The sequence below is a fragment of the Scyliorhinus canicula genome, chromosome 1, assembly GCF_902713615.1.
Source record: "Scyliorhinus canicula chromosome 1, sScyCan1.1, whole genome shotgun sequence".
NCBI classification, from domain to species: Eukaryota; Metazoa; Chordata; class Chondrichthyes; order Carcharhiniformes; family Scyliorhinidae; genus Scyliorhinus; species Scyliorhinus canicula.
The window spans coordinates 204,487,103-204,511,673 of record NC_052146.1 but is presented as its reverse complement, the minus strand read 5'-3'; the positions used below and the strand labels follow the sequence as shown (position 1 = coordinate 204,511,673).

Genomic DNA, 24,571 nt, shown 5'->3' with positions numbered 1-24,571 from the left:
CACTTCTTTTTAAAACACCTACACCTGGCTGTACAGCTTGCAGGTCTCAAGGCATAGGAATGATGCTCAGTACCTGGGCTACCTCCAGCATTGAGCAAGTAGCTGAGGCTGCACCCAGTGCAATTCGCTGGCTGCAGTTGTACATCTACAAGGATCGGGAGGTCACCAAATCCCTAGTGAGAAGAGCGGAGACAGCTGGCTACCGAGGAATCTTCTTAACCGTGGACACGCCGTACCTGGGGAAACGCTTAGCAGATGTGCGGAACAAGTTCAAACTGCCCCCTCACCTCAGGTAATACAATCTGTTTGAAGATGAAAGCTGGTGCATAGGGTTTTTCTTCAGCAGGAGTAATTCGCTCAGGTTATTACAGGAGAATTATAAAGTTTTTTGTGGGTCAATCCTTCTCTTGCTTTTTTGAAACTTGGCTGTGGCCAAGAATTTGAAACGGAATGTTGAGATCACTAAATATCAAAATAGAGCTGCTTGGATTGCCATGTTGTGTTGCTGCTTATGTTCTTACATCTTGGACCCTTCCTTCTTCCTGAAACTCTGGGTCATGACTTCCTTTGTTGCAGTGTACAAGTATGGTGTAAAATATGCTGCATCTAACAAAGCATTTGGCACGCCAGTTTGTAAGTCATTAATGTTTTGGGGGTCAACTGCTACATCTTACCTTGGGAAATGGACTAACCACCGGCAACAAATGGGCCAACATAAGGTCATCTTGCCTCTTCATGGATGCTGCATGTGGGAACAGGGCATCATTTGTGCGGTTTGTAGTGCATAAAAATTGCATTATGCATTTTGTCCACTTGAGGCTAACATATGCACATGTTTTTTTATGCATTTAGGGGATGTGGACATCACTGACTAGGCCAGCATTCATTGCCCATCCCTAATTGCCCTTCAGAAGGTGGTGGTGAGTTGCCTTCTTGAATTGCTGCAGTCCCTGATGTGTAGGTATAATCACAGTCCTGTTAGGGAGGGAGGGAATTCCAGGATTTTGAGCCAGCGACGGTGAAGGAACGGTGATATATTTCCAAGTTAGAATGATGAGTGACTCGGAGAAGAACTTCCAGGTGGTGGTGGAGGGAATGAATGTTTGTGGAAAGGCTGGCAATCAAACGGGCTACATTGTCCTGGATGGTGTCAATCTTCTTGGGTGTTGGAGCTGTGCTCATCCAAGTAAGTGGAGAGTATCCTAGCACGCTCCTAACTTATGCCTTTTGATGGTGGACAGGCTTTTTATTTTGGGTGGGGGGGGGAGGGGGGGGGGTTGCGGTTAAGAGGTGATTTACTTGCTGCTGGATTCCTAGCCTTTGACCTGCTCTGGTAGCCATAATATTTATATGGCTATTCTCATTCCGTTTCTGGTCAATGGATGTTGATTGGAGAGGATTCAGCAAAGGTAATGTCATTGAATGTAAGGGTGCAATGGTTAGATCCCCTCTTATTGCCTGGCACTTGTGCAGCACTTGTCAGCCAAGCCTGTATATTGTCCAAGTCTTGCTGCATTTGGACATGAACTATTTCATTATCTGAGGAGCCCCAAATGGTGTTGAACATTGTGCAATCATCAGCGAACATCCCCACTTCTGACCTTCTAATGGAAGGGAGGTCATTGATGAAGCAGCTGAAGATGGTTGGGCCTAGGACACTACTCTGAGGAACTCCTGCAGTGATGTCTTGGAGCTGAGATGTTTGAACTTCAACCACCACAACCATCTTCCTTTGTGCCAGGTATGACTCCAACCAGCGGAGAGTTTCCCCCCTGATTCCCATTGACACCAGTTTAGCTAGGGCTCCTTGATGCCATAATCGGTCAAGTGCTGCCTTGATGTCAAGGGCAGTCACTCTCACCTCACCTCTGAACTTCAACTCTTATGCTGATGCTTGAATCAAGGCTGGAATGAGGCCAGGAGCTGAATGACCCTGGCAGATCCCAAACTGAGCACCAGTGAGCAGGTTATTGCTGCTTAAGTGCCGCTTGATAGCACTGTTGACGACCCCTTCCATCACTTTACTGATGATTGAAAGTCGACTGACAGGGTGGTAAATTCCTGGGTTGGATTTGTCCTGGTCCTTGTGTACAGGACATACCTGGGCAATTTTCCACATTGCCGGGTAGATGCCACTGTTGTAGCTGTACTGGAATAGCTTGGCTAGGGTGCGGCAAGTACTGGAACACAAGTCTTCAGGACTATTGCCGGAATATTGTCAGAACCTATAACCATTACCGTATCCAGTGCCTTCAACAGCTTCTTGATATCACATGGAGTGAATTGAATTGGTTGAAGACTGATATCTGTGATTCTGGAGGAGGCCGAGATGGAAAATCCACTCCGCACTTCTGGCTTAAGGTTGTTGCGAATGCCTCAGCTTGTCTTTTGCACTGATGCATTGGGCTATTCCTTCATTGAGGATGGGGACATTTGTGGAGCCTCCTCCTCCAATGAGTTGTTTAATTGTCCATCACCATTCATGACTAAATGTGGCAGGACTGCAAAGTTTAGATCTGATCCATTGATTGTGGGATCACTTTGTTCTGTCTATCACTTGCTGCTTATGTTTTTTGACACACAATTAGGCCTGTGTTCTAGCCTCACCATACTGACACCTCGTGTTTAAGCATGCCTGCTGATGTTCCTGGCATGCCCTCCTGCATTCTTCATTGAACCAGGGTTGATCCCCTGGCTTGGTGGTAATGATAGAATGGGGGTATGCGGTGCCATGAAATTACAGATTGTGGTTGAGGACAATTGCGCTGCTGCTGATGGCCCACAGCATGGATGCCCAATCTTGAGTTGTAAGATCTGTTCTGAACCTATCCAATTTTGCATGGTGGTACTGCTACCCAAAACGATGGAGGGTATTCTCAATATGAAAATGGGACTTCATCTCCAGAAGCATTGTGCAGTGACCACTCCTACCATATTGTCAGGACAGATTCACCTGCCACAAGCAGCTTGGTGAGGATAAAGTCAAGCGTGTACCTACACTTCATGGACTAAGCAGGTCAAGAAGACAGCTCATCAACAAGTTCTCAAGGGCAATTAGGCATGGGCATTAAATGCTTGCCTAGCCAGCGAAGCCCCCATCCCCTTGAATTAATTTTTTAAAAGGCTGTTAAGGGTTGGTGAGAAATGGTAGAGAATTGAGATTAACACGACAGATCAACTCAAGTAAGAAAATGGTAACATTGGTCCAAACAATTGTATTCCTATCCCTCTCTCTCTCTCTCTCTCTCTCGCAACATATTTGTGTGATTATCACAGGGTGAAGCCAAGCTTCCTTATGTGAACTATTTGTTTTCAGGATGGCAAATTTTGAGACACTCGATCTGGCATTTTCCAAAAAGGACTATGGGGACGATAGTGGACTGGCCGTCTACACAGCTGATGCTATCGACTCCTCTATAAAATGGGATGATATTGACTGGTTGAGGCAGCTGACAAAGCTACCCATTGTTCTCAAAGGCATCCTGAGAGGTAAGTCGCTTTCCCAACGTGTTACGGACAGGAGGTGGGGGGTTAATTCAAACAGCACTAATTCCTCCTCTCACCAGCCACTATAAACAGAAAGATGTTTAGTCTATATTCCTCCTTAGACACAGTAGCATATTTCTCCAACCCCCTGGTTTTGGTGCAATCCAATTTTCTATAAATAACCCCACAGCAGACCTCACAATAGGATAAACTCAAAGGGTTAGTTTATTTGAACATTCTCAAAACACAGGAGGAAGGTTGCAACATTGCCTCCATACTCAAACATTAAGAAAGGGATAGAGAAGGGAAATATTTAAAGTACAGAGACCACAGAGAAAATAAATGTTGTTTCTCATGTCCAGAATCAAAGTCCTATGACATATTATTTCACGTAGGTCTGCAGGTTGAAAACCAGTGCTGGATAATTCCTTTTTTAAATGGTGTGCTGACTTCATACAATGAGATAGGCATGCAGAACTGAATCAGTCCCATAGGCTCTGGTACAGAATTTCCAGCAGAAGCAGCGTAGATGGGGCCACATGTCCAACCTGGCCTAAAGCTCTTTGCCTGTGAGGTTGCTAGTTAGATGATGCGAAGACAAACTGTGACTTAGCAGTTTGGCAAGGCAATATTACTGGTTCCACGAGCCAGAGGCCCATGTCTCATGATGACCAACTCTCTACACTGCCTTTGACAAAGGGCGTGTATCTCTTTTCTGGGCCCCCAAGACAAGTCTAGGCCAGCCTAGACTTTGAAATGCAGATGGCATTTCCAAAGCTCTCTTCGAATTTGATTTGTGCAGCCCATTTGTGGCTCTTCAGGGTTAATGATGTGTGAGTTTCCCTGACATGGCCAGGTTTGTTGGAGTGGGGAGGGGGGGTGGGGGGGGGGGGGGGGGGCACAGGCTGTAGCCACCTGAGTTGGCCACTTCCCCACACAAAATGGAGAAACACAAAGACAGCAGGGAAATTGGACAATCCTAGAGAAACAAGCAGTTTGCAGACTTTTCCTGTGTATTCTGCCTGCAAAGAAAGCAGACTGCACTGAAACCCACAGTTATACATATTGATGAGCGATCCCCGGGAACAATAGCTACAACGATTAGCTACATTTAAGACACTCAATAGCAAGTCAGACTCCTCGGCGCCAACAGGAGTCCGAGACAAAGGAGACAAACAAGCCAGAAAGAACCGCCCAGCGATCGAGGAACAGTCCCAGTATTGGGGAATTCAAACCAATCAATTGGTATGGGATCCAATCGATTGGAAGTAAGCACGGGGTCCGCCCAAAAGGGCGCAAAGCCCCTGGGACCTATAAAAGACAGGTCCCCAGTTCAGTTCACTCTCTTAGCCGGCCCTCCCAGCAGAACATCTTAGCAGCTCTCGAAGAACTTGACCATAAGAAGGAGAGGCCTGGCCAACTGCTGCACCATCAAGTAAGTGTCCAGTCAATGCACGCTACGAGATAGATGCTCCTGACCCCTTTGTCCATACCAACTGGAAGCCTGCAGACTCAGGATCGAGCAAGAGGCCATTGTTCCCTGACCCAGCGGGTTCCCATATCCAGATAAGTACTGGCCTGTTAGTGGTAGGAATAGCCTAGTCTTTTAGTATTGTATGCATGAGTAGCGATTAACTGTGTATTAATAAACATGTTTTGATTTGAACCTTACTAATTGGTGTATTGAGTCATTGATCTGAACTTGAACTTGAACCTCGTGGTGGTATCATAAAGATACCTGGTGACTCTAGAGCAAGGTAATAAAACAGAGCCAATCGAGTGTAAAGCGCACTCACCAGAACGAGCAACAAGGCAAACATAGATTCAGCCATTTTAGGTCTTTGGCCAGTTTGACGTTTTTAGAGTTAGCAATGAGCAAATCTCTCTATATTTTATATTTGAAAAATATGAGGTAAGGTTTTTGTTCCGCACAAAAGGTGTCGCATGCAGCAAATTCCGCTTGAGCCCAATTCACTTTGCCTCCTGCCAAAGCAGACTCTCGGTGAGCTGGAAAACCTTCCAAGGTGTTTTACCTGCCTCTGTAAGTGATCGCTGGTCTCCAGGATGGCCGTGCGATCATAAAATCACTTCCTCTTCTTGATCAATCAGCTGCTGAATCTAATAGAAGTCCCTCCAGTACATATACAGTCTATTGAGTGTAACAGTCAACAAGTGACCAAGGAGGGCGGCAAGGTGGTGCATTGGTTTGCACTGCTGCCTCACGGCACTAAGGACCTGGGTTTGATCCCGGCTCCGGGTTACTATCCGTGTGCAGTTTGCACATTCTCCCCATGCTGCGTGGGTCTCACCCCACAAACCAAAAAGATGTGGATAGGTGGATTGACCATGCTAAATTGCCGCTTAATTGGAAAAAATAATAATTGGGTACTCTACATTTATTTTCTTTTAAAACAAGTGACCAAGGGCAGGATTTGAATTTGGATCCCAATGTCGGGATCAATGAGGGTCAGCAGCAGGTAGCTTAATTGGCTACCTGCTGCTCTTGGGCAGGTAACTCCACCGGCCTCCATCCTGACAGTACAAAAATAGTTCAGACACTGAAGGACAAACTATTCTGGAATGAAAATGAAGCATGATATTGATGCAAAAAGCATGTGTTGCCGAGAAAGTCTTATAATCCATCTTAGTATGGAATTTTATTATTCTTTAACAAATTCAGCAATCAATCATGTTCATTTGACATGGTGAAGTAATTAAATTAAATACACATTATTACTGTAATCGTATTAATAACTTAAAACGATACAAAAACACTTCAGTGGAAGGGTTTGTTAATTAAGATAAATGGAGGTATCACAGAACAAGGCAACCTGACTGACACCCTGGATACAAAACCATACCACCTATAGTCAAGAGGACCTCTTTGAGAATGTGGAGCAGAAAGCTAATAAAAGCAAGGGACCGTGAAAGTGTAAAGATGCACGTCTCCCTTACAGGATTTGACGTGTTTGGAGAAAGTTACACTCTCGCAGTTTATTCAGCCACTCCTGAATGTTTGTACAGATGCTGTTATTTTATTTTCACTAGAAACTATTTTAGCCACTGTTACTAACTGCCAGGTCTTTGTAATTTCAGCCGATGATGCCAGGGAAGCGGTTAAGCATGGAATTGTTGGGATACTTGTATCCAATCATGGAGCGAGGCAATTGGATTGTGTACCAGCAACTGTAAGTTAACCCCCAACCGACAGCCAATATTATTATATTCAGACATGTAATTGAAGGTTTTGTTGCGGCTATCAGTTGATGTTAGGCCCTTTAGGATTCTGGGCATTAACACAATGGTACCGATAATGTCCACAGCGGGCAGAATGCATTACCAGATGCCAGACCTGAGGTCTACAATGCATTTGAGATGTTTGCAGTACATCAATACCTGGACAGTGTAGATAGAGAGAAACTGTTCCCACTCACAAAAGGATCAAAAACCAGAGGGCACACATTTAAAGTGATTCACAAAAGAAGCAAGTGTGATGTGAGAAAACGGCTTGTTCAAAAGAGCGAGTGGTTGGGGTCAGGAATGCACTGCCTGGAAGTGTGGTGCAGGTAGGTTCAATCGAGGCACTTAAGAGGGCACTGGCTGATTACTTGAAGAGAAACATTGTGCAGGGGTGCGGGGAAAAGGTAGGAGAAATTATACTAAGTCAGAATGCTCATAAGCCAGTACAGACACGATGGACCCAATGGCCTTCTTCTGCACGATAGCGTTCTGTGTTTCTGTGAATATCGGGTGCCAGTATGAATGACACTTGGAGACTGTGCATAAGAGACATGCAAGACTCTCATCCTACATTCAGTGACATTCCAGTCACCCAATTATTTTAATTTATTCTTGGGATGTGGACACCAGTGGTAAAGCCCACATTTGTTGTCCATCCTTAAGAAGGTGCTTCTTGAACCGCGGCAGTCCATGTGGTGTAGGTACGTCCACAATGTGTTAAGAAAAGAGTTCCAGGATTTCGACCCAGCAGCAGTGAAGGATGGGGTGAAACTTGAGGGAAACTTAAAGCTGGTGGTATCCTCTAATGCCTGCTGACTTTGTCCTTCTAGGTGGAAGACGTCCGAAGGCACTGTTGAGGAATACTTGGTGTGTTGTAGTCCCGGGGGAGGTGTCCTGTGGAATTGAGGGACTGTTATCACTATGTGCTGATGATGGAGGGAGTGAATGTTGAAGGTGGTGGATGGGGAGCCTGCCAAGTGAGCTACTTTGTCCTGTTTGGTGTTGTGCGTCTTGGGTTTGTTGGAACTGCACTGATCCACACAGTGGAGAGGTTCCCATCACATTCCTGACTTGTACCTTGTGGATGCTGGATGATGGTGGGTCAAAATTTGCCACAGAATTCCAAGAGCGGGATTTTCAAGTTGCGCCTGCCCTGAGAATGGTCCATCAAATTATCCGTCCTGTATGTGACAATTCCCGCCACAGTATATGGCTAGTTCAGTTCAGGTTCTAGTCAATGTGGACGACTGCGTGCCAAAGAAAGCAGTATGTACGTTCCCCAACCGGAAACCATGGCTTAATCGGGAGATTGATTCCTTACTGAAGGCCAGGTCTAAGGCTTTCAAGGCAGGCGACCCTGACCTATACAAGAAATCCAGGTACGACCTCCGCAAAGTCATCCGGGATGCCAAGAAACAATATCAGACCAAGCTAGAGTCAGAGATTAATGTTACAGACTCTCGTCAGTTGTGGCAAGGCCTAAACAACATAACGGACTACAAAGTGAAGCCGAGCAGTATCTCCGGCAGCAGTGCACCCCTCCCCGATGAACTTAATGCATTCTATGATCGGTTCGAGCAGGATACCATTAAGTCGCTGTCGACTGTCCCAGCAGCCCCGAACAGACCCATACCACCGTCACAGCTTCGAAGTCAGATCGGCCTTCCTGAAAGTGAACCCTGGGAAGGCGATCGGTCCAGGCGGGGTCCCGGGTCGTGCACTCAGATCCTGCGTGGACCAGCTACAACCTCTCCCTACTCCGTTCCAAGATCCCCAACTGCTTCAAGAAGACCACCATCATACCGGTGCCATAGAAGAACCAGGCAACGTGCCTCACTGACTACCGTCCGGTGGCCCTGACATCAATTGTAATGAAGTGCTTCGAGAGGTTGGTCATGAGGCACATCAACTCCATATTCCCAGAATGCCTAGATCCACTGCAATTTGCATACACTGTAATCAGTACACAGCAGATGCCATCTCCTTTGCCCTACACTCATCCCTGGAGCATCTCGACAATAAAGACTCCTACATCAGACTCCTATTCATTGACTACAGCTCCATCTTCAGCACCATAATTCCAGCCAAGCTCATATCAAAGCTCCAAAACCTAGGACTTGGCTCCTCACTTTGCAACTGAATCCTTGACTTTCTGACCCACAGACCACAATCGCAACAACACCTCCTCCCCGATAGTCCTCAATACCGGGGCCCCGAAGGACTGCGTACTTACCCGGCTACTATACTCCCTATACCCCTACACACACATGACTGCGAGGTAAAATTTGGCTCCAATTCCATCTACAATTCTGCTGATGTCATGATTGTAGTGGGTCGGATCTCGAACACGATAAGTGAGAATACAGGAGGGAGATAGAGAACCCAGTGGAGTAGTGTAATGACAACAATCTCTGCCTCAATGCCAGCAAAACTAAAGAGCTGGTAATTCACTTCAGGAAACAAAGTATTGTGCCACCCCTGTCTGCATCAATGCTGCTGAGGTGGAGATGGCTGACAGCTTCACATTCATCACCAAAAATCTGTCCTGGACCACTCATGTCGACGTTACGGACAAGAAAGCACAACAGTGCCAATACTTCCTCAGGAAACTATGGAAATTCGACATGTCCACATTGACTCTTACCAACTTTTGCAGTTGCACCACAGAAAGCATCATATCTGGCTGCATCACAGCCTGGTATGGCAACTGCTCGGCCCAAGACTGTAAGAAACGTCAGAGAGTCGTGAACACCGCCCAGTCCATTACATGAACCCGCTTCCCATCCATTGACTCTGTCTACACCTCCCGTTGCCTTGGAAAAGCAGGCAGCATAATCAAAGACTCCTTCCACCTGGGTTATTCTCTCTTCTAACTACCATCGGGCAGGCGATACAAAGGTCTGAGAACACGCACGAACAGATTTGAAAGCAGCTTCTTCCCTGCTGATACCAGACTCCAAAATGACCCTCTTATGGATGATTAGATAAATACTACACTTCTGTATGCTTCACCCGATGTCTGTGTCTATGTATTAACATTGTGTACCTTGCGTTGACCTATCACGTATTTTCTTTTCATGTACTAAATGATCTGTCAGAGCTGCAAGCAGAAAAATAAGTTTCACTGTACCTCGGTACACGTGACAATAAACAAATCCAATCCAATACAATGGTAAGCCCCAGGATTTTAATAATAAAGGAACTGATTCAAAAGGAGTTTCAGCATCAAGTCTCCCAGCCACTCTGCCCTAGCAGCCCCAATGCTTTCCCTCGTCTCCCCACCCCAATATCTTATCCACCTCAGAACGGTGAAGGGTAACAGAGAGGGAAACGCTGAAGCTAATGTGTGTACTGCTGTCTCCCCCAATCAGCAGTGCAATAATGACCAGATAATGGGCTATGATATTCCAATTCAGGGCAATGTAACTGGAGGCTACCCGAAAGATGCATTGAGGAACCCCCACTGCCCCTCCGCCCTCTAAAGGTTTCCAGATAAGGATGCATGGCAATTGCACAGATGTTCAAACTTATTTTGGACGATTGCCCTGCACTGGGAACCGTGAAATATTGCAATTTAAATCGCAAACCTCTAACGATTCTTTCTGTCATATATCAGTAGTTAGCCAGGTAACGTTAGAAGAATTAAAATCACGTCCAGCTTCTGGGTAACTATTGTACAGACCCACACAGTGCCCCTTGCAAGTGGCTCCCCACAACCCGCTGAAACACCAGGGAACTCCCCCAACCCTCATCTACCCGTGCATGGGACTCCTCTTCCCCCTCCCTGGGGCACCCCCCCCCCCCCCCGCCCCTCCGTGCCCCTCCATGGGACTACCCTCTACATGACAGTCTCCCCGACGTTCCCCCATCTCCCCCTGGGATTCCTGGCTCCCCCCCCCACCGACAATTCCCTTCAAAGGACTCCCAGTACCCCTGGGATTCTTTCCCCACCTGACACCATCCTACTGGACTCCTCCACCCCTAACAAACCCCGACGGTACTCTACCCCCCCACCCCATGGGACTTTTAAGGGACTCCACCCTCCTTGCCATGGACCCCCCCCCCTCCCCCTCACTCCTCCCGGGACTCCTCCCGGAACTCATGGGGCTCCCCACAGCTTCTGACTATCCACAAGTCTTCCACTCCCCCCTCAAGATTCTTCCCAAACTCCTGACGACCACCCCAGGCCTGACTCAACTGCCCGAACCAGCCTCCCTTCCACCACCCCCTGCCGCGTCCCCATCCCCGTCCCCCGTCCCCCGATTATCCAACCCCGTTCCCAACTTTCGGCCCCATTTCCGAGTGGCAGCTTGCCTGACCCCACTCCCAACGCCCGGCACCACCCTCAACCCACCACCAATTGCCTGACCATCAGCCCAGCCCCCCACAACCAAATGCCCGGCCAACTCCATCCCTCAAATGACAGGCCTTCTTTCTCCCTCGCTTGAATATGGCTGTACCGTCAAAGCTCTCTGATTTATGGCCATCGGTGTGTTATACATTGTGCATGGCCCCTTGCATCTGACTCTGAAGCCCTCAATAGAAGGCCCCAGAAGCACACTGCCCTGTACAGTTCTTGCCCGGCCTGAGTCGTAAGGTTGGGTGAGAAAGAATTGGAAATATTTCAAGGTGAAAAGTTAGACGTGGAGTGGTGATCCGACTCTGATTGCCAAGTTCAGGTCCAAATTCAATCTGTCCTTTTAAGGGCTGTGATTGAGGAATAAATATTAGCTTGGAATCCAGGAATAACTCACTCGCACTTCTTTGAAATAATGTGGGATAATTTATTTCCACCTGAGAGAGCATATTGGGCCTTGGTTTATCTTCTTATCTGAAAGACCATACTTCTAACTGCAGTACCCTCTTGGTAGTGCACTAGAATGTCTGCCTAGACGTCTGCGCTCAAACCTCTGGAGCAGGAACTGAACCCATGACCTATGACTCAGAGACAAGAGAATGTTGCGTTATTGCATTGATATAATATCATGGGTCTATTTACTGTACATGACACAAGGCACCAATCGCTCACAAGGGATTGGATAACCATGTGGGTTCGCTTATTAAGTCTAGGTACAGGTTGAAGTCTTTCAGAGCTGTGCGTCTGTGCTCTGTTCAAAGCAAAAATGATACCAAGGCAGGATCACATGCCACATTTCCACTTGTAGTGATCTCATGCTGATATCTCTTGAAGGCATATTAGAACTGAGAGTACCACAGCTAACACAGATTACTATAATAAACTCAAAACGTACAGCACCCAAAAAACATTCTATTTCATCCTTGTCTTGGTCTTCCCTCAGATTGATGCCCTTGCTGAGATCACTGAAGCTGTAGAAGGCAAGGTTGAAGTCTTCTTAGATGGTGGAGTGCGGAAAGGCACTGATGTGCTGAAAGCTCTTGCATTGGGCGCCAAGGCTGTGTTTTTGGGAAGACCTGTTCTCTGGGGGTTGGCGTATCAGGTAAAGAGAGAGTGGTTAAAATGTAGGACATTCCTGGTCAGGCTTCTGGATAATTGGAGAGCTTTAACCCCCACCCTCACTCCCGAACTATTGTCACTCTTCTTCCTATCCTAATTTCTGGAAGACAGAACTGTTCATTTAACATGGGTAGGGGCCTGTGCTATTCTCAGTGCTCCCTGAGCACCTTGTCCTATAGGGAACCTGGAAATCCGCAGTGACACTGAAGCAGCGAAAAAGGACACAATTCTGTCTCAGAAACAATGACCCATTTGGTAGCTAATTCATTGAACTAGATTTCTCTGTGTGCTTCGGTTGGAAACTTTAATAATTTATTTTGTAGCATGTTTCATAGCCTCTCTGCTCTAAAGCGAACTATTTTTGAAGCATAGTGACTGTTGTAATATCGGAAAAACTGCCTATTTTGTATACAGCAAGCTCCCATAAATGCATGCTGATCGGATAATAAGTTTTTGTGATGTTTATTGAAAGATAAGTAGAAATAAAATTACCAAGGAATCTGAGGGGAGATGGGCGCTCGGTTTAAGATCTCATCTGAAAGGCGCCATTGAGGGAGTGCAGCAAAGGTTCGTGGGAAAAACTCGTGGGAAGGCAGGATTATCGTATGAGATTGAACCAACCAGGCTTGAACTCACTGGAGTTTAGAAGAATGAGAGAGGATCTCATTAAGTTTCTGACAGGGCTGGGCAGACTGGGTGGAGGGGTGTTGTTTCCTCTCGCTGGGGGAGATCTAGAACAAGGGTCCTGGTCTCAGGATATGGGGTGGACCATTTAGGTCTGAGATGAGGAGAGATTTCTTCGCTTAGAGGATGGCGAACCTGTGGAATTCTCAACCACAGGAGGCTGTGGGGGCCAAATCACTGAATATTTTAAAGAAGAAAATAGATTTCTAAGCTCTAAAGGTGTCATGGGAGACTGGAAAGCACTGGAGATTGGCATTGAGAGAGAGGATCAGCCATGATCATGTTGGATAGCGGAACAGGCCCGAAGAGTCGAATAGCCTACTCCTGCTTCTATTTTCCATGTTTCTATGTTACCCCCAACACTGCAGCACTCCCTCAGTACTGTGCTGAAGTATCAGTCTTGTTTTTTGCGCTCAGATCTCTGGCATGGGACTTGAACCCATAACCGCCTGACTCAGAAACGAGAGTGCCACCGACCGAACCATGGCTGATACAAAGTGGGTTCACGGTGGAACCAGATTTGATCCCAAATCCTTTCCCCTTCCTACCCTCAATATCTGGTCAGTAACATTCGTCCAGAAAAGCAGAGACATTTTGGGGCCTGCATATCTCACCGTAAAATAATGTCAATGTTTTTAAATCACACTTTTTCTTGAGACAATAGGGGGAAGAAGGAGTTTGTGATGTTCTGCAGATGTTAAAGGAAGAATTCAAGCTAGCATTGGCTCTTGCAGGTTAGTGGCATGTGAATAATTATCTTGGCATTAAGACTATTTACATAACAGTGTGAATCATTTATTGCTAAAGGGTGAAAACGTCTCCGATATTTTTAGTCCAAATATCTGTCAATCTATTCTCTCTCCGTTCATCGGTTTCCTTCCTTTCATTCTTTATCTGGGTTCATTTGACTTTTCTCTGTTGCAGCTATCATTTCCCTCAACCCCCCCCCCCCCCCCCCTCCCCCGCTCCCACCTCTGTCAGTCAACCATCAAACAACTTAACTCGGTCTGAGTCCATTTGATGGTTGCCGGCCATTTCCAGCTATCCACTCAACTCCGTCCACGATCTGCCAAAAATGATTCACCTCATTTGCTTTTTGAAATTGTGAACCCCCCCCCCCCCAGTGTGGAGTTAAGGGGGCTGGGCCTGCTTCAAGTTGTCATGGTGATGTTGAGTGCTGTGTTTATTGGCACGAGGCATGGTCCTGCTGACTCTGGAGTTTTGCAGCAAGAAACGGGCGCATGTTGAGTAAGTGCTCTTAATTAATAATGACCTTCCTGCTGCACAGGCAATACACGGTGCACACATGCCTGGCAAAATGTTTAGTTACCTTACATGGATACAATTGAGAAAGCATTGCCATCTCTTTCAACATGCACATCACCGACACAGTATTTGACCTTGGGAACAGGGGTAGGCCATTCAGCCCCTTGAGCCTGTTCTGCCATCTCAATTCAATTAGATCCTGGCTTATTTGTATCTTAACTCCGTGTACCCACCTTGGTTTCATATCTCTTCATACACTTGCTTAACAAAAAATTATCAATCTCAGCTTTGATAATGAGCAGATATTATGCAGCAAGGTTGCATCAGAAGGATTTTCTGTGTAATATCTCTTTAAAATTTCTGTCTGACATGAGTTTCAGTTGTAATTTTCAGCTTAAATGTGTGCCCTCCAAAGCAATAGGGCAAGGGACAGTCCCCTGAGGAACTCTTGCAGTGATGTCCTGGGACTGAAATGATTGGTCTTCTTCAACCACAACCATCTTCTTTTGTACTGGGTATGACTCCACTGTGGAGAGTTTTGCAGATTCTCATAGACTTTGGGCGCGATTCTCCGCTCCAAACGCCGGGTTGGAGAATCGCGGGAGGGCCGGGTGAATCACGACATGCCGCCCTGGCACCCCCCGCGATTCCCCCCCCCTAAAATGGCGTGTCGTGTTTTGCGTGACGCCGCTCGGAGAATCGCCGCTCGCCGTTTTTCAGGGCGCCCGGCGATTCTGCGGGCCGGATGCGCCGAGCGGTTTGACGAACCTGACTGGTTCACGCCGGCGCCAACCACACCTGGTCGCTGCCGTCGTGAACATCGCGCGACAGGTAAGTGTGGGGCCTGTGGGGGGCGGAGGGAGGATCGAGCACCACGGGCGTGCTCAGGAGGTGACTGGCCCGTGATCGCTGCCTACCGATCGTCGGGCCGGCATCTCTAAGAGACGCACTCTTTCCCCTCCGCCGCCCCGCAAGATCAAGCCGCCATATCTTGCGGGGCAGCGGAGGGGAAGACGGCAACCGCGCATACGCGGGTTGGAGCTGGCCAACCTGCGCATGCGCGGCTGACGTCACTTAGGCGCCGCTGGCCGCGTCATTCTCGGCCCGCCGCTTTGACGCAAGCGTCAAGGCCCGGCGGCCGCGTTTCTCACAACGCTGCTCTTAGCCCCCATGGGGGTGGGGGGGGGTGGGGGGGGGGGGGGGGGGAGGAGAGAGAATAGGGGGCGAGGAGCGGCCTCCGACGCCGGAGTGAAACACTCTGGGTTTCACTCCGGCGTCGGCACTCAGTCTCCCTTTGGGAGAATCGCGCCCTTTATTTCAGTTAGGACTCCATGACACTCAGTCAAATGTTGCCTAGATGTCAAGGACAGTCACAGTCACCTCATCTCGGCATTACGTTCTTTTGTGTATGTTTGAACCAAGGATGTCCCCACAACCCAAAGATGTAACACAATTGCTTCACAGCTCCAGGGTCCAAGGTTCGATTCCTGGCTTGGGTCACTGTGCGGAGTCTGCACGTTCTCCCCGTGTGCGCGTGGGTATCCTCTGGGTGCTCCGCTTTCCTCCCACAGTCCAAAGATGTGCAGGTTAGGTGGATTGGCCATGCTAAAAGAAAATTGCCCTTAGTGTCCAAAAATTGCACTTAGCGTTGGGTGGGGTTGCTGGGTTATGGGGATGGGGTGGAGGTGTGGGCTTGGGTGGGGTGCTCTTTCCAAGAGCCGGTGTAGACTCGATGGGCCGAATGGCCTCCTTCTGCACTGTAAATTCTATGATGATGATGTGCAGGGTAGGTGGATTGGCCATGCTAAATTGTCCCTTGATTGTAAAAAATGAATTGGGTACTCTGAATGTATATTTAAAAATCGAACCAAGGCTATAAATTCAGGAGCCGAGTGACCCTGGTGGAACCCAAACTGAGCATCAATGAGCAGGTTATTGCTGAGTAAGTGTCACTTGATAGCACTGTCAATTACACTTTTTATTACTTTATTGATTGAGAGGAGATTGGCGGGATGATAATTGGCTGGATTGGATTTCTCCTATTTTTTGTGTGTTAGACACCCCTTGGCAATTTACCACATTGTTGAGTAGATGCAAGTGTTGTAGCTGTACTGGAACAGCTTGGCTCGTGGTGTGGCTATTTCTGGAGCGCAAGTCTTCAGTACTATTGCTGGAATATTGTCAGGGCCCATATACTTTGCAGTATCCAGTGCCTTCAGCCATTTCTTTTTCTCACATGGAGTGAATTGAATTGGTTGAAGACTGACATTGATGATACTGAGGACTTCAGGAGGAGGCCGAGATGAATCATCTACTCGGCACATCTGGCTGAAGATTTTAGCAAATGCTTCCAGCTGCACCTTTCTCATCGATGTGCTGATGTACTAAATCAATCAGATTTAGCACAGTGGCAGTGCCAAGCTACATGATGGAGTATTTGCTCTAGTGTGAATACAGGACTGTGCAATGGTCACTCTAACTGTCATGGACAGTTGTATCTCTGACATTTAGGTTTGTGAAGACAAGGTCTAGTAGGTTTTCCCCTCCTTAGCATTGTGGATAGCACAATCGCTTCACAACTCCAGGGTCCCAGGTTCGATTCCGGCTTGGGTCACTGTCTGTGCGGAGTCTGCACATCCTCCCTGTGTGTGCGTGGGTTTCCTCCGGGTGCTCCGGTTTCCTCCCACAGTCCAAAGATGTGCAGGTTAGGTGGATTGGCCATGATAAATTGCCCTTAGGTGTCCGAAATTTCCCTTAGTGTTGGGTGGGGTTACTGGGTTATGGGGATAGGGTGGAGGTGTTAACCTTGGGTAGGGTGCTCTTTCCAGGAGCCGGTGCAGACTCGATGGGCCGAATGGCCTCCTTCTGCACTGTAAATTCTATGTAAATCTATGTATGCTTCCCTCAACAAATGCCACAGGCCTAATCCAACAGATATGTCCATCCAGACTCAGCCAGCTTTGACAGTAGTGGTGCTACAGAGCCACTTTTAGTGATGGACATTTGAAGTTCCATCATGTACTTAAGGACATTATTTGGTGCAGGACACTTATAAATATTTATCTTGCTACCTTTCTTGCCCTCTTCTGCATTGATGCCCAGGCCCAACTGGGCATTCTGTGTAACTCATCCACTATCATGTTTGGCAAGCTGGTCTTTATCAGTTGGAAGTTGCCTTTCAGTGTGAAAGAGGACAGCTCTTCTTCCTTCTCTTTGCCCAACGTGCCTTCCAGTGTAGCACCTGTGAGTGTGATACAAACGGGCGAGGATCTTCCGTTGTGATGGAATGTGGCAACTCTGAAACCCAAACCCCAAATATTAGGAATAAATGACTACTTGAGTGCCAGCGATGGTAGTATTTAGATCGTGCTGTTCCTGCCTGATTAGCAAATGTTTTTGACTTGCTTGAGGTTTTTAATTTGGTTTTTAATTTTGTGCAATGTTACATTGGTTATTGCAAGTTTCCATCCATTCCATGCAGTTTTGCAATTCCAGAAGGTTACTAGATAATGTAAGACACTGAAGCAAATGATTTCAATGTATGAAACAGGAATATTAAATCAGACTTTATTCATTCTGCATCGCCTTCATCTTCCCTTTCAACAGTGCACTCCACAGTTGGATTGGCCTGTCATGCATTATCACACAATTCCCTGCAATGGTTTCTCTTTCGCACCCTCACCCCTGGAGTCCCACAATGATCTATTTTCCCCCCTTTTCCTAATTCTCTGTTACAGGGAGCCCAGAGTGACATCTTCTGAATACCCAATGCTCGGTTTTGCATGTACTCAGCTGATGTACTTTGTCAGTCGAATGCTACCTCAGCAAAACCTCTTTTGACCTCCTCACTCCTGCTTTGTTGCCAGACGGCTAATCTGACATCCAATCGTAGATGAGCCATAACTCCCTACAGTTAAACAATGGAAAGAGCAAAGCCGTTGTCTTCATACTTGGCCTCTGCTCTCCTCCCCTTTCACAAATGCAGCCACCAATTATAGACACTCCCTTCCCCCCCCCCAGGTCACTGTCCCAGCTTGAGCTTGAACTTTGGCCCTGGTATCTTCTCCATCACAAAGACTGTCCACATCGGCCATCTTTTCTCCTGCCTCAGCCCATGTTGCCGAGATAAATTTGGCCAATCCACTGTCTGTTGACAGATTGGGTGGCACCATTAGACCTGGCCAGCATTGGCAATCCATCCTAACTATACTCTGTACTTACCACTCTCAGCAAACCCTCAACTTACAAAGAGCTGTCGGCTCAAGGCATTGGGTATAGCTATCACATATCGCCTCAAACTGTACAAATTGGCTGATATTTTGATTAAACTGGTCTGGATTTCAGACAAAGTGAAGGAAGCCCAATAGTAAATGAGGAAAATGAATGACTGAATAATGACGGAACAGTGTGAACGAATTGGAATTTCTGTTGTTTTGGCTTGGATCACCCTCTTGAGACACAATTGAAAGCAATATTATGGCTGCTGAATGTAGTCTCAACATGTTACCGGGCATATGAGTTGACATTGTTCACTGGGGGTGGGGGGGGGGGAATTGGGGTGGGGGGGGGGGGGGCGGTGGCCTGGTACCCAGAGTTAAGGTGCAGCCACAACCTGTAACAGCCATGTCAACACTGCTGTCTGCTTTGGCTTGTTGTAGCTCCCAACAAATTTACTCCGTTATTTCATTCCAATGCAGTGACGCCAAGTTCTGGTAATTCCGTCTGCAAGTGTTCACTTGAGTCTCTTGTCAGTGACTAATGTTCCTTTTGTGTTTCCTAAACTCCTCGGCTTTACAGATGCCACTGTTTGTGTCAGACGTCTGGGAAATAAATATATTTTTATAATACAGAGTAGGATATTACTGTAGTTACTTCCTCATGCCCTACTGCTATTCTTTCGAGTGCTGTTATGTGAGGATGAAAAAATATAAGCCCCCTCCCTATCTGTTCCCAATCCCACCAAAAAAGAAGCAACTATTCATATTTAAATAGACCGTACATTTATTCTTATTCATTCATCGGAGGTGGACATCGCCGGCAACACCATTTGTTGCCCATCCCTAATTGCCTTGTACTGGGTGACTAGCTAGGCCATTTCAGAGGGCAGTTAAGAGTCAACCACATTACTGTGGATTTGAAGTCACATGTAGGCCAGACAAGGTAAAGTTGGCAGATTTCCTTCCCGAAAGGACTCAGTGAACCTGAATCTGGCAGTTTCATCATTATTATAAATGAGACTAGCATATTATTTCATATTTATTAATTAATGGAAGTTGAATTCTCCTAGCTGTCTGGGTGGGATTCAAACCCAGGTCTACGAGCATTAATCCCGCCCTCTCCCAAGGGGAACACATTGAGTAGTACTACCAACCCCCCTTGACTCTGAGCCACCTGCTTTCATCTGCCTGAAACCAGTCTGGTCAACAACAAGCCAGGTGGTGCCAATGGGACTGGCAGTTAGTATTGACCAGATCTTCCTTGGGCATTTGGATGCCCCATCAAGAGTAAACATTTCGCCATCGACTTCTTTAAAGCATGCTAAAACATCAGCGGGGGAAGCAGGAGGGAGGGAGGGTCTTGTTTCTCTCTCCTTTTTCAACCTTTTCTTTGTTAGGGGAGAAGGGGGGGGTTGAGGGTTACACTGGACAAAGGGGGGAGGTAGGAGGGACTGTATAAAGTTAGCATTAGAAATGTTGTTACATTTTGTTGGTTTGTTATGGTCCTTCTAGTCTTTCTGTTTTTGTTTATATTTGAAAATGCCTCCAATAAACTATCTTTAAAAAAAAAAGTTAAAATTTCTCCTCCGACGTTATTAATATGTGTCTGCTGAGCAACATTTTTCATTTTAGATTTATTGAATTGGTGGAATTTAGATTGTCCATTCATCCTGGTGAGATTTATCATAAAAAACCTACAGTGCAGAAGGAGGCCAATTGGCCCATTGAGTCAGCACGACCCTCTGAAAGAGCACTTCATCCAAGACCAGTCCCCCGTCCTATCCCCACAACCTAAGCTGCACATCTTTGGACATGAAGGGGCAACTTAGCATGGCCAATACACCGAAGCTGCACGGCCCAGATTCTCCGACCCCCCCCCGCCGGGTTGAAGAATCGCCGGGGGGAGACGCGAATCCCGCCCCGCCGCCAGCTGCTGTATTCTCCGGCACCGTTTTTCGGGCTGCGGCGGGATTCCTGCCACGTCGGTGGGAGGCCGTTGACACCGGGCCCCCCGCCAATTCTCCGGGCCCCGATAGGCCTAGTGGCCATCTATCTTTGGCCAGTCCTGCTGGCGTGAACTACTCACCTCACGCAAGGTGGGACCTGGTAGGTGAGTATGTGGGGGTGGTCCTCGGGGGAGCGTGGGGGGTATCTGACCCCAGGGGAGGCTCCCGCGGTACCTGGCCTGCGATCGGGGCCCACGATCTGCGGGCCGCCTTGTTCCGTGGGGGCAATTCTTTCCTCCACGCCGGGCCCCTGTACGGCCCCGCCATGTTGCCCGGGGACCGGCGCAGAAAAGAGAACCCCCCGCTCATTTCATTTTCATGTGTGCCCCCGCCAGCCGGTCTGCGCATGCGTAGAATCATGCCGGCTGTTCCGCGCATGTGCGAGATCATGCCAGCCGTGCCGTGTATGCGCGAACTCGTGCCGGCCCTTTGCCACCGGCTGGAGCAGCGCCAACCACTCTGGCATTCCCCCTAGTCCCCGAGAAAGGTGAGAATTCCTCACCTTGGGGGGCTGTTGTCGCCGGAGTCATTGGCGCCGGTGTTCCTGCTGGTATGGGGACTTAGTCACCAGAAGGGAGCATCCCGGCCCACATCTTTGGATTGTGGGAGGAAACTGGAGCACCCGGAGGAATCCCACACGGATAAGGGGAGAATGTACAAAATTCTCACAGTCTCCCAATGCTGGAATTGAACCCTGGTCCCTGGCACTGTGAGGCAGCAGCGCTAACCACTGTGCCGCTGGAATTTTACCTGGAGCTGGGAGTCTTGGCCTTCTTCACTCCCCACACCCTGGCTCATATCTGAGGCTGAAGTCCGCTCTGCTTGACCTGGTGGTCAATTCAACAGTCACTGGTCCATTAATTGGTTTGAGGTGGGAAACCCATCCCGATTGGAAGTCCCACCTCCAGAGCTGCCAGCCAATCAAATGGCGGGCAGCTGTCCAGTTGCAGCCACGCAGCCTGGAGCAGTGACCACTGCTGGGACGACAGGCAGTCCCTGAAGAAGAGATGACAATGACACGGACTTCAAGATTAGCCCGGGGTTTCCCTGGGGCCTGGCACCCTGGCCTTGACAGGGAGCTTCCTGGGCTTTGTTCATTAGGGCAGGGCAGGGCAGGAGGAAATCCCCCATCCTCCCCTCACCAACCTGTCAATAAGATCACTTGGTACCTTGGCACCCTCTGTTGCAGGCAAAATCCAGCGGCAGCAGGAGGAGGTCCCGAAGCCGCTATTAATTGCATCAAAAGTACTTCAACCGGCCGTACTACAGAAAAAACTATTTTGGCGCTCAAGAGAATCACTGTGAAGATGCCCTGGTTAAATTGCTCACACTGTCCTCACTGCATCCGTGAATTAAATGTAAAATGTTGTTTCAGGGTGTCGCAGCGTGAAAGAAGTTGACAAGTCTCTCGTGAAAAGGAGTCCCTGGGTAACACCTCGCATCTGAGGACACTCTTGTGATACGGACATTGACAGAGTCAGTAACCGATGCTGCAGTCTGTTCAAACCAAGTTCGAGAATTCTCCAAGCGAAAACTGGAGTCAATTAACTTTGTCTGAAACTATTATAGTCACAAAAACAGTAAACTGCTTGTTAGGTCGTCAAGTGATATTGTATTGATTTATTGCATGACTAAATTCCAAAAAAATTCACAATTTGGTAGATTTCCCTTCATGCATCCTCACACAGAATATTGTTTAGATTTAGGGACCAGGGCAGTCTGGGTGATAATCTTTGTCAATTGGTCACCTTGATCATTTGTACAAATTACTGCATTCATACATGTTTATGCTTTTTAAAAATTCATTCATTCACAAGATATATCCTTTCTGCGTTTTCACTGTGTTGAAATCAGGACTCATAGAATCACGAAATAATTACAGCACAGAAGGAGTCCATTCAGCCCAACATGCCTCTGCTGGCTCGCTGAGGGAGCAAATCACCTGGTGCCATTCTCTACCTTCTCCTCATAGCCCTGCACATTCTTCCTTCATTATGCGCGGTTCTTTCTCACGGTGACCTCTTGTTTGCCTGTATAAATCCACTCCCTGTCATCTAAATGGGACAAGCTAATGATTAGACTATCCACTGACTGAATCAGGATTGCATGGGGCTGGGAAGAAGGAGATGAATTCAAATTAGTTCTATTCCACTTGTGGCAGCATTATGAATGAATAAAAGTAGCAATCACCAAATTCAGTAATTCTATTTGTTTAACCTGTTAAAAAAAATAAAGAAAATTGGTCTCCATTCAAACTGACGTTTTACAAAATTCTGAACCTTTTAAGGAATTCTGCATCTTTGTAACCTTGTTAAAATGTAAACCCTTCCTTCCAAATGATCGTTCAGTGACTGAAGGATTTTTGATTGTTACTAAGTTTTTGTATTATTGATTGAAGGATAAATATCGGCCAGAGCCAGGAGTAGATCTCCTGCTCCTTTTCAAAATGGTGCAATGGGGTCTTTGATGTCCACCTGAGAGTTAAACGTGGCCTCAGTTTAATGTCTTATACAATAGACGGCACCCCTAACACTGCAACACACTCTCAGAACAGCACTGGTGTCACAGCCTAGATTTCTGCGCTCAACCCCTGCATTGAAACTTGAACACGCAGCCTCCTGACTCGGAGGCAAGGTTGCTCATGACCGAACTGTAGCCGTCATCTGAAGTTGAAAACAAAGAGGATATTGAGGGCAGGGCAATAGTTTCTGACAGGAGAGCGTGAGAGAAGAGACAGTTCAAATCCCTTCCACCGTCAGTGAGGTGAAGGGAGGAGGAAAATGAACAGAATGCTGAAGTTAAGAACTAAAGGAGACAGAAGATGCGACAGGATTTGAGATACTGAAAAGGTGTGAAACAAGCAGGGTAGTTGTGATGGGTAACTTCCCCCATGTTAACTGGGAATCCCTTACATGCAGGGGCTCAGATGGGCAGCAATTTGTTAGATGCGCCCAGGAGGGCTTTTTGATACAATATGTTGACAATCCAACCAGGGAGAGTGCCATACTAGACTTTGTATTGGGGAATGAGCCTGGCCAAGTAATTGATATTTCAGTGGGGGAGCATTTTGGGCTTAGCGAACATAATTCCATAAGATTTTGAATAGTCATGGATAAGAACAAGAGTGGCCTGTGGGTGAGGATGCTTAATTGGGCGAGGGCCAATTACATCTAAATTAGAGAGGAACTGGGGAATGTGGATTGGGAGTGGCTATTTGAGGGCAAATCCATATCTGATATGTGGGAGGCTTTTAAAGACCAGCTGATTGAAATTATAAACTTAGTCAAAAGGAAGCATACAATAGGTCTGGGCATCTAAGAACTGATAAAGCCCTTGAGGAGTCCAGTGAAAGCAGGAAGGAACTTTAACATGGAATTAGAGGGCTAAAAGGGGCCATGAAATGTCTTTAGCAAACACGGTCAAGGACAATCTCAAGGCTTTTTATGCATATATTAGGAGCAAGAACGTAGCAAGAGAAAGAGTAGGCCCAATCAAGGACAATGGAGGGAAGTTATGCATGAAACAATAAGAAGTGGGTGAAATCCTTAACGTGTACTTTGTATCGGTATTCATCGGAGATGGACATGATGGATGTTGAGGTCAGGGATAGGTGTGCGAACGCTCTTGAGAACGTCAATATATCAAAGGAGAAAGTGTTAAGTATCCTAAATTGCATTGAGGTAGACAAATCCCTGGGGCCAGATGGGATCTATCCCAGCTTACTGTGGAGGTCAAGGGGAGAAATAGTTGGGGCGTTAACAGATATCCTCACAGTCTCTTTGACCACAGGTAAGGTTCCAGAGGACTGGAGAATAGCCAATGTTATTCACTTGTTTAAGAAAGGAAGCAGGGATAATCCAGCAAATTATAGGCCGGTGAGCCTGACATCAGTGATGGGAAAACTTTTGGAAAAGATACTGAGGGACAGGATATATGCACATTTGGAGGAAAATGGACTAGTTAGTGACAGGCAGCATGGTTTTGTATGGGGAAGGTCATGTCTCACCAAATTGATTGTGTTTTTTGAAGAGGTGACAAAGAAAATTGATGAGGGAAGGGTTGTGGATGTAGTTTATATGGACTTTTGTAAGGCATTTGACAAGGCCCCACATGGCAGACTGGGCCAAAAACTAAAATCACGTGGGGTGGGCTGGCTAGATGGATACAAAACCGGCTTAGTTATAGAAGACAGTGAG

General features: G+C 47.2%; 1 protein-coding gene across 1 annotated transcript in view; it reads left to right on the top strand.

The window, feature by feature from the left end:
• The window catches only part of hao1 (hydroxyacid oxidase (glycolate oxidase) 1), a 57,189-nt gene extending 34,559 nt beyond the window's left edge, over positions 1–22,630 (top strand). Inside the window, exons 3-8 of the mRNA XM_038806338.1 lie at positions 37–292; positions 3,317–3,489; positions 6,583–6,674; positions 12,027–12,185; positions 13,551–13,620; positions 21,751–22,630. Of these exons, the coding sequence (XP_038662266.1) occupies positions 37–292; positions 3,317–3,489; positions 6,583–6,674; positions 12,027–12,185; positions 13,551–13,620; positions 21,751–21,821 (821 nt within the window). The 3' untranslated portion in view covers positions 21,822–22,630. The remainder of the gene's footprint in view (positions 1–36; positions 293–3,316; positions 3,490–6,582; positions 6,675–12,026; positions 12,186–13,550; positions 13,621–21,750) is intronic.
• The last annotated feature ends 1,941 nt before the right edge of the window (positions 22,631–24,571 follow it).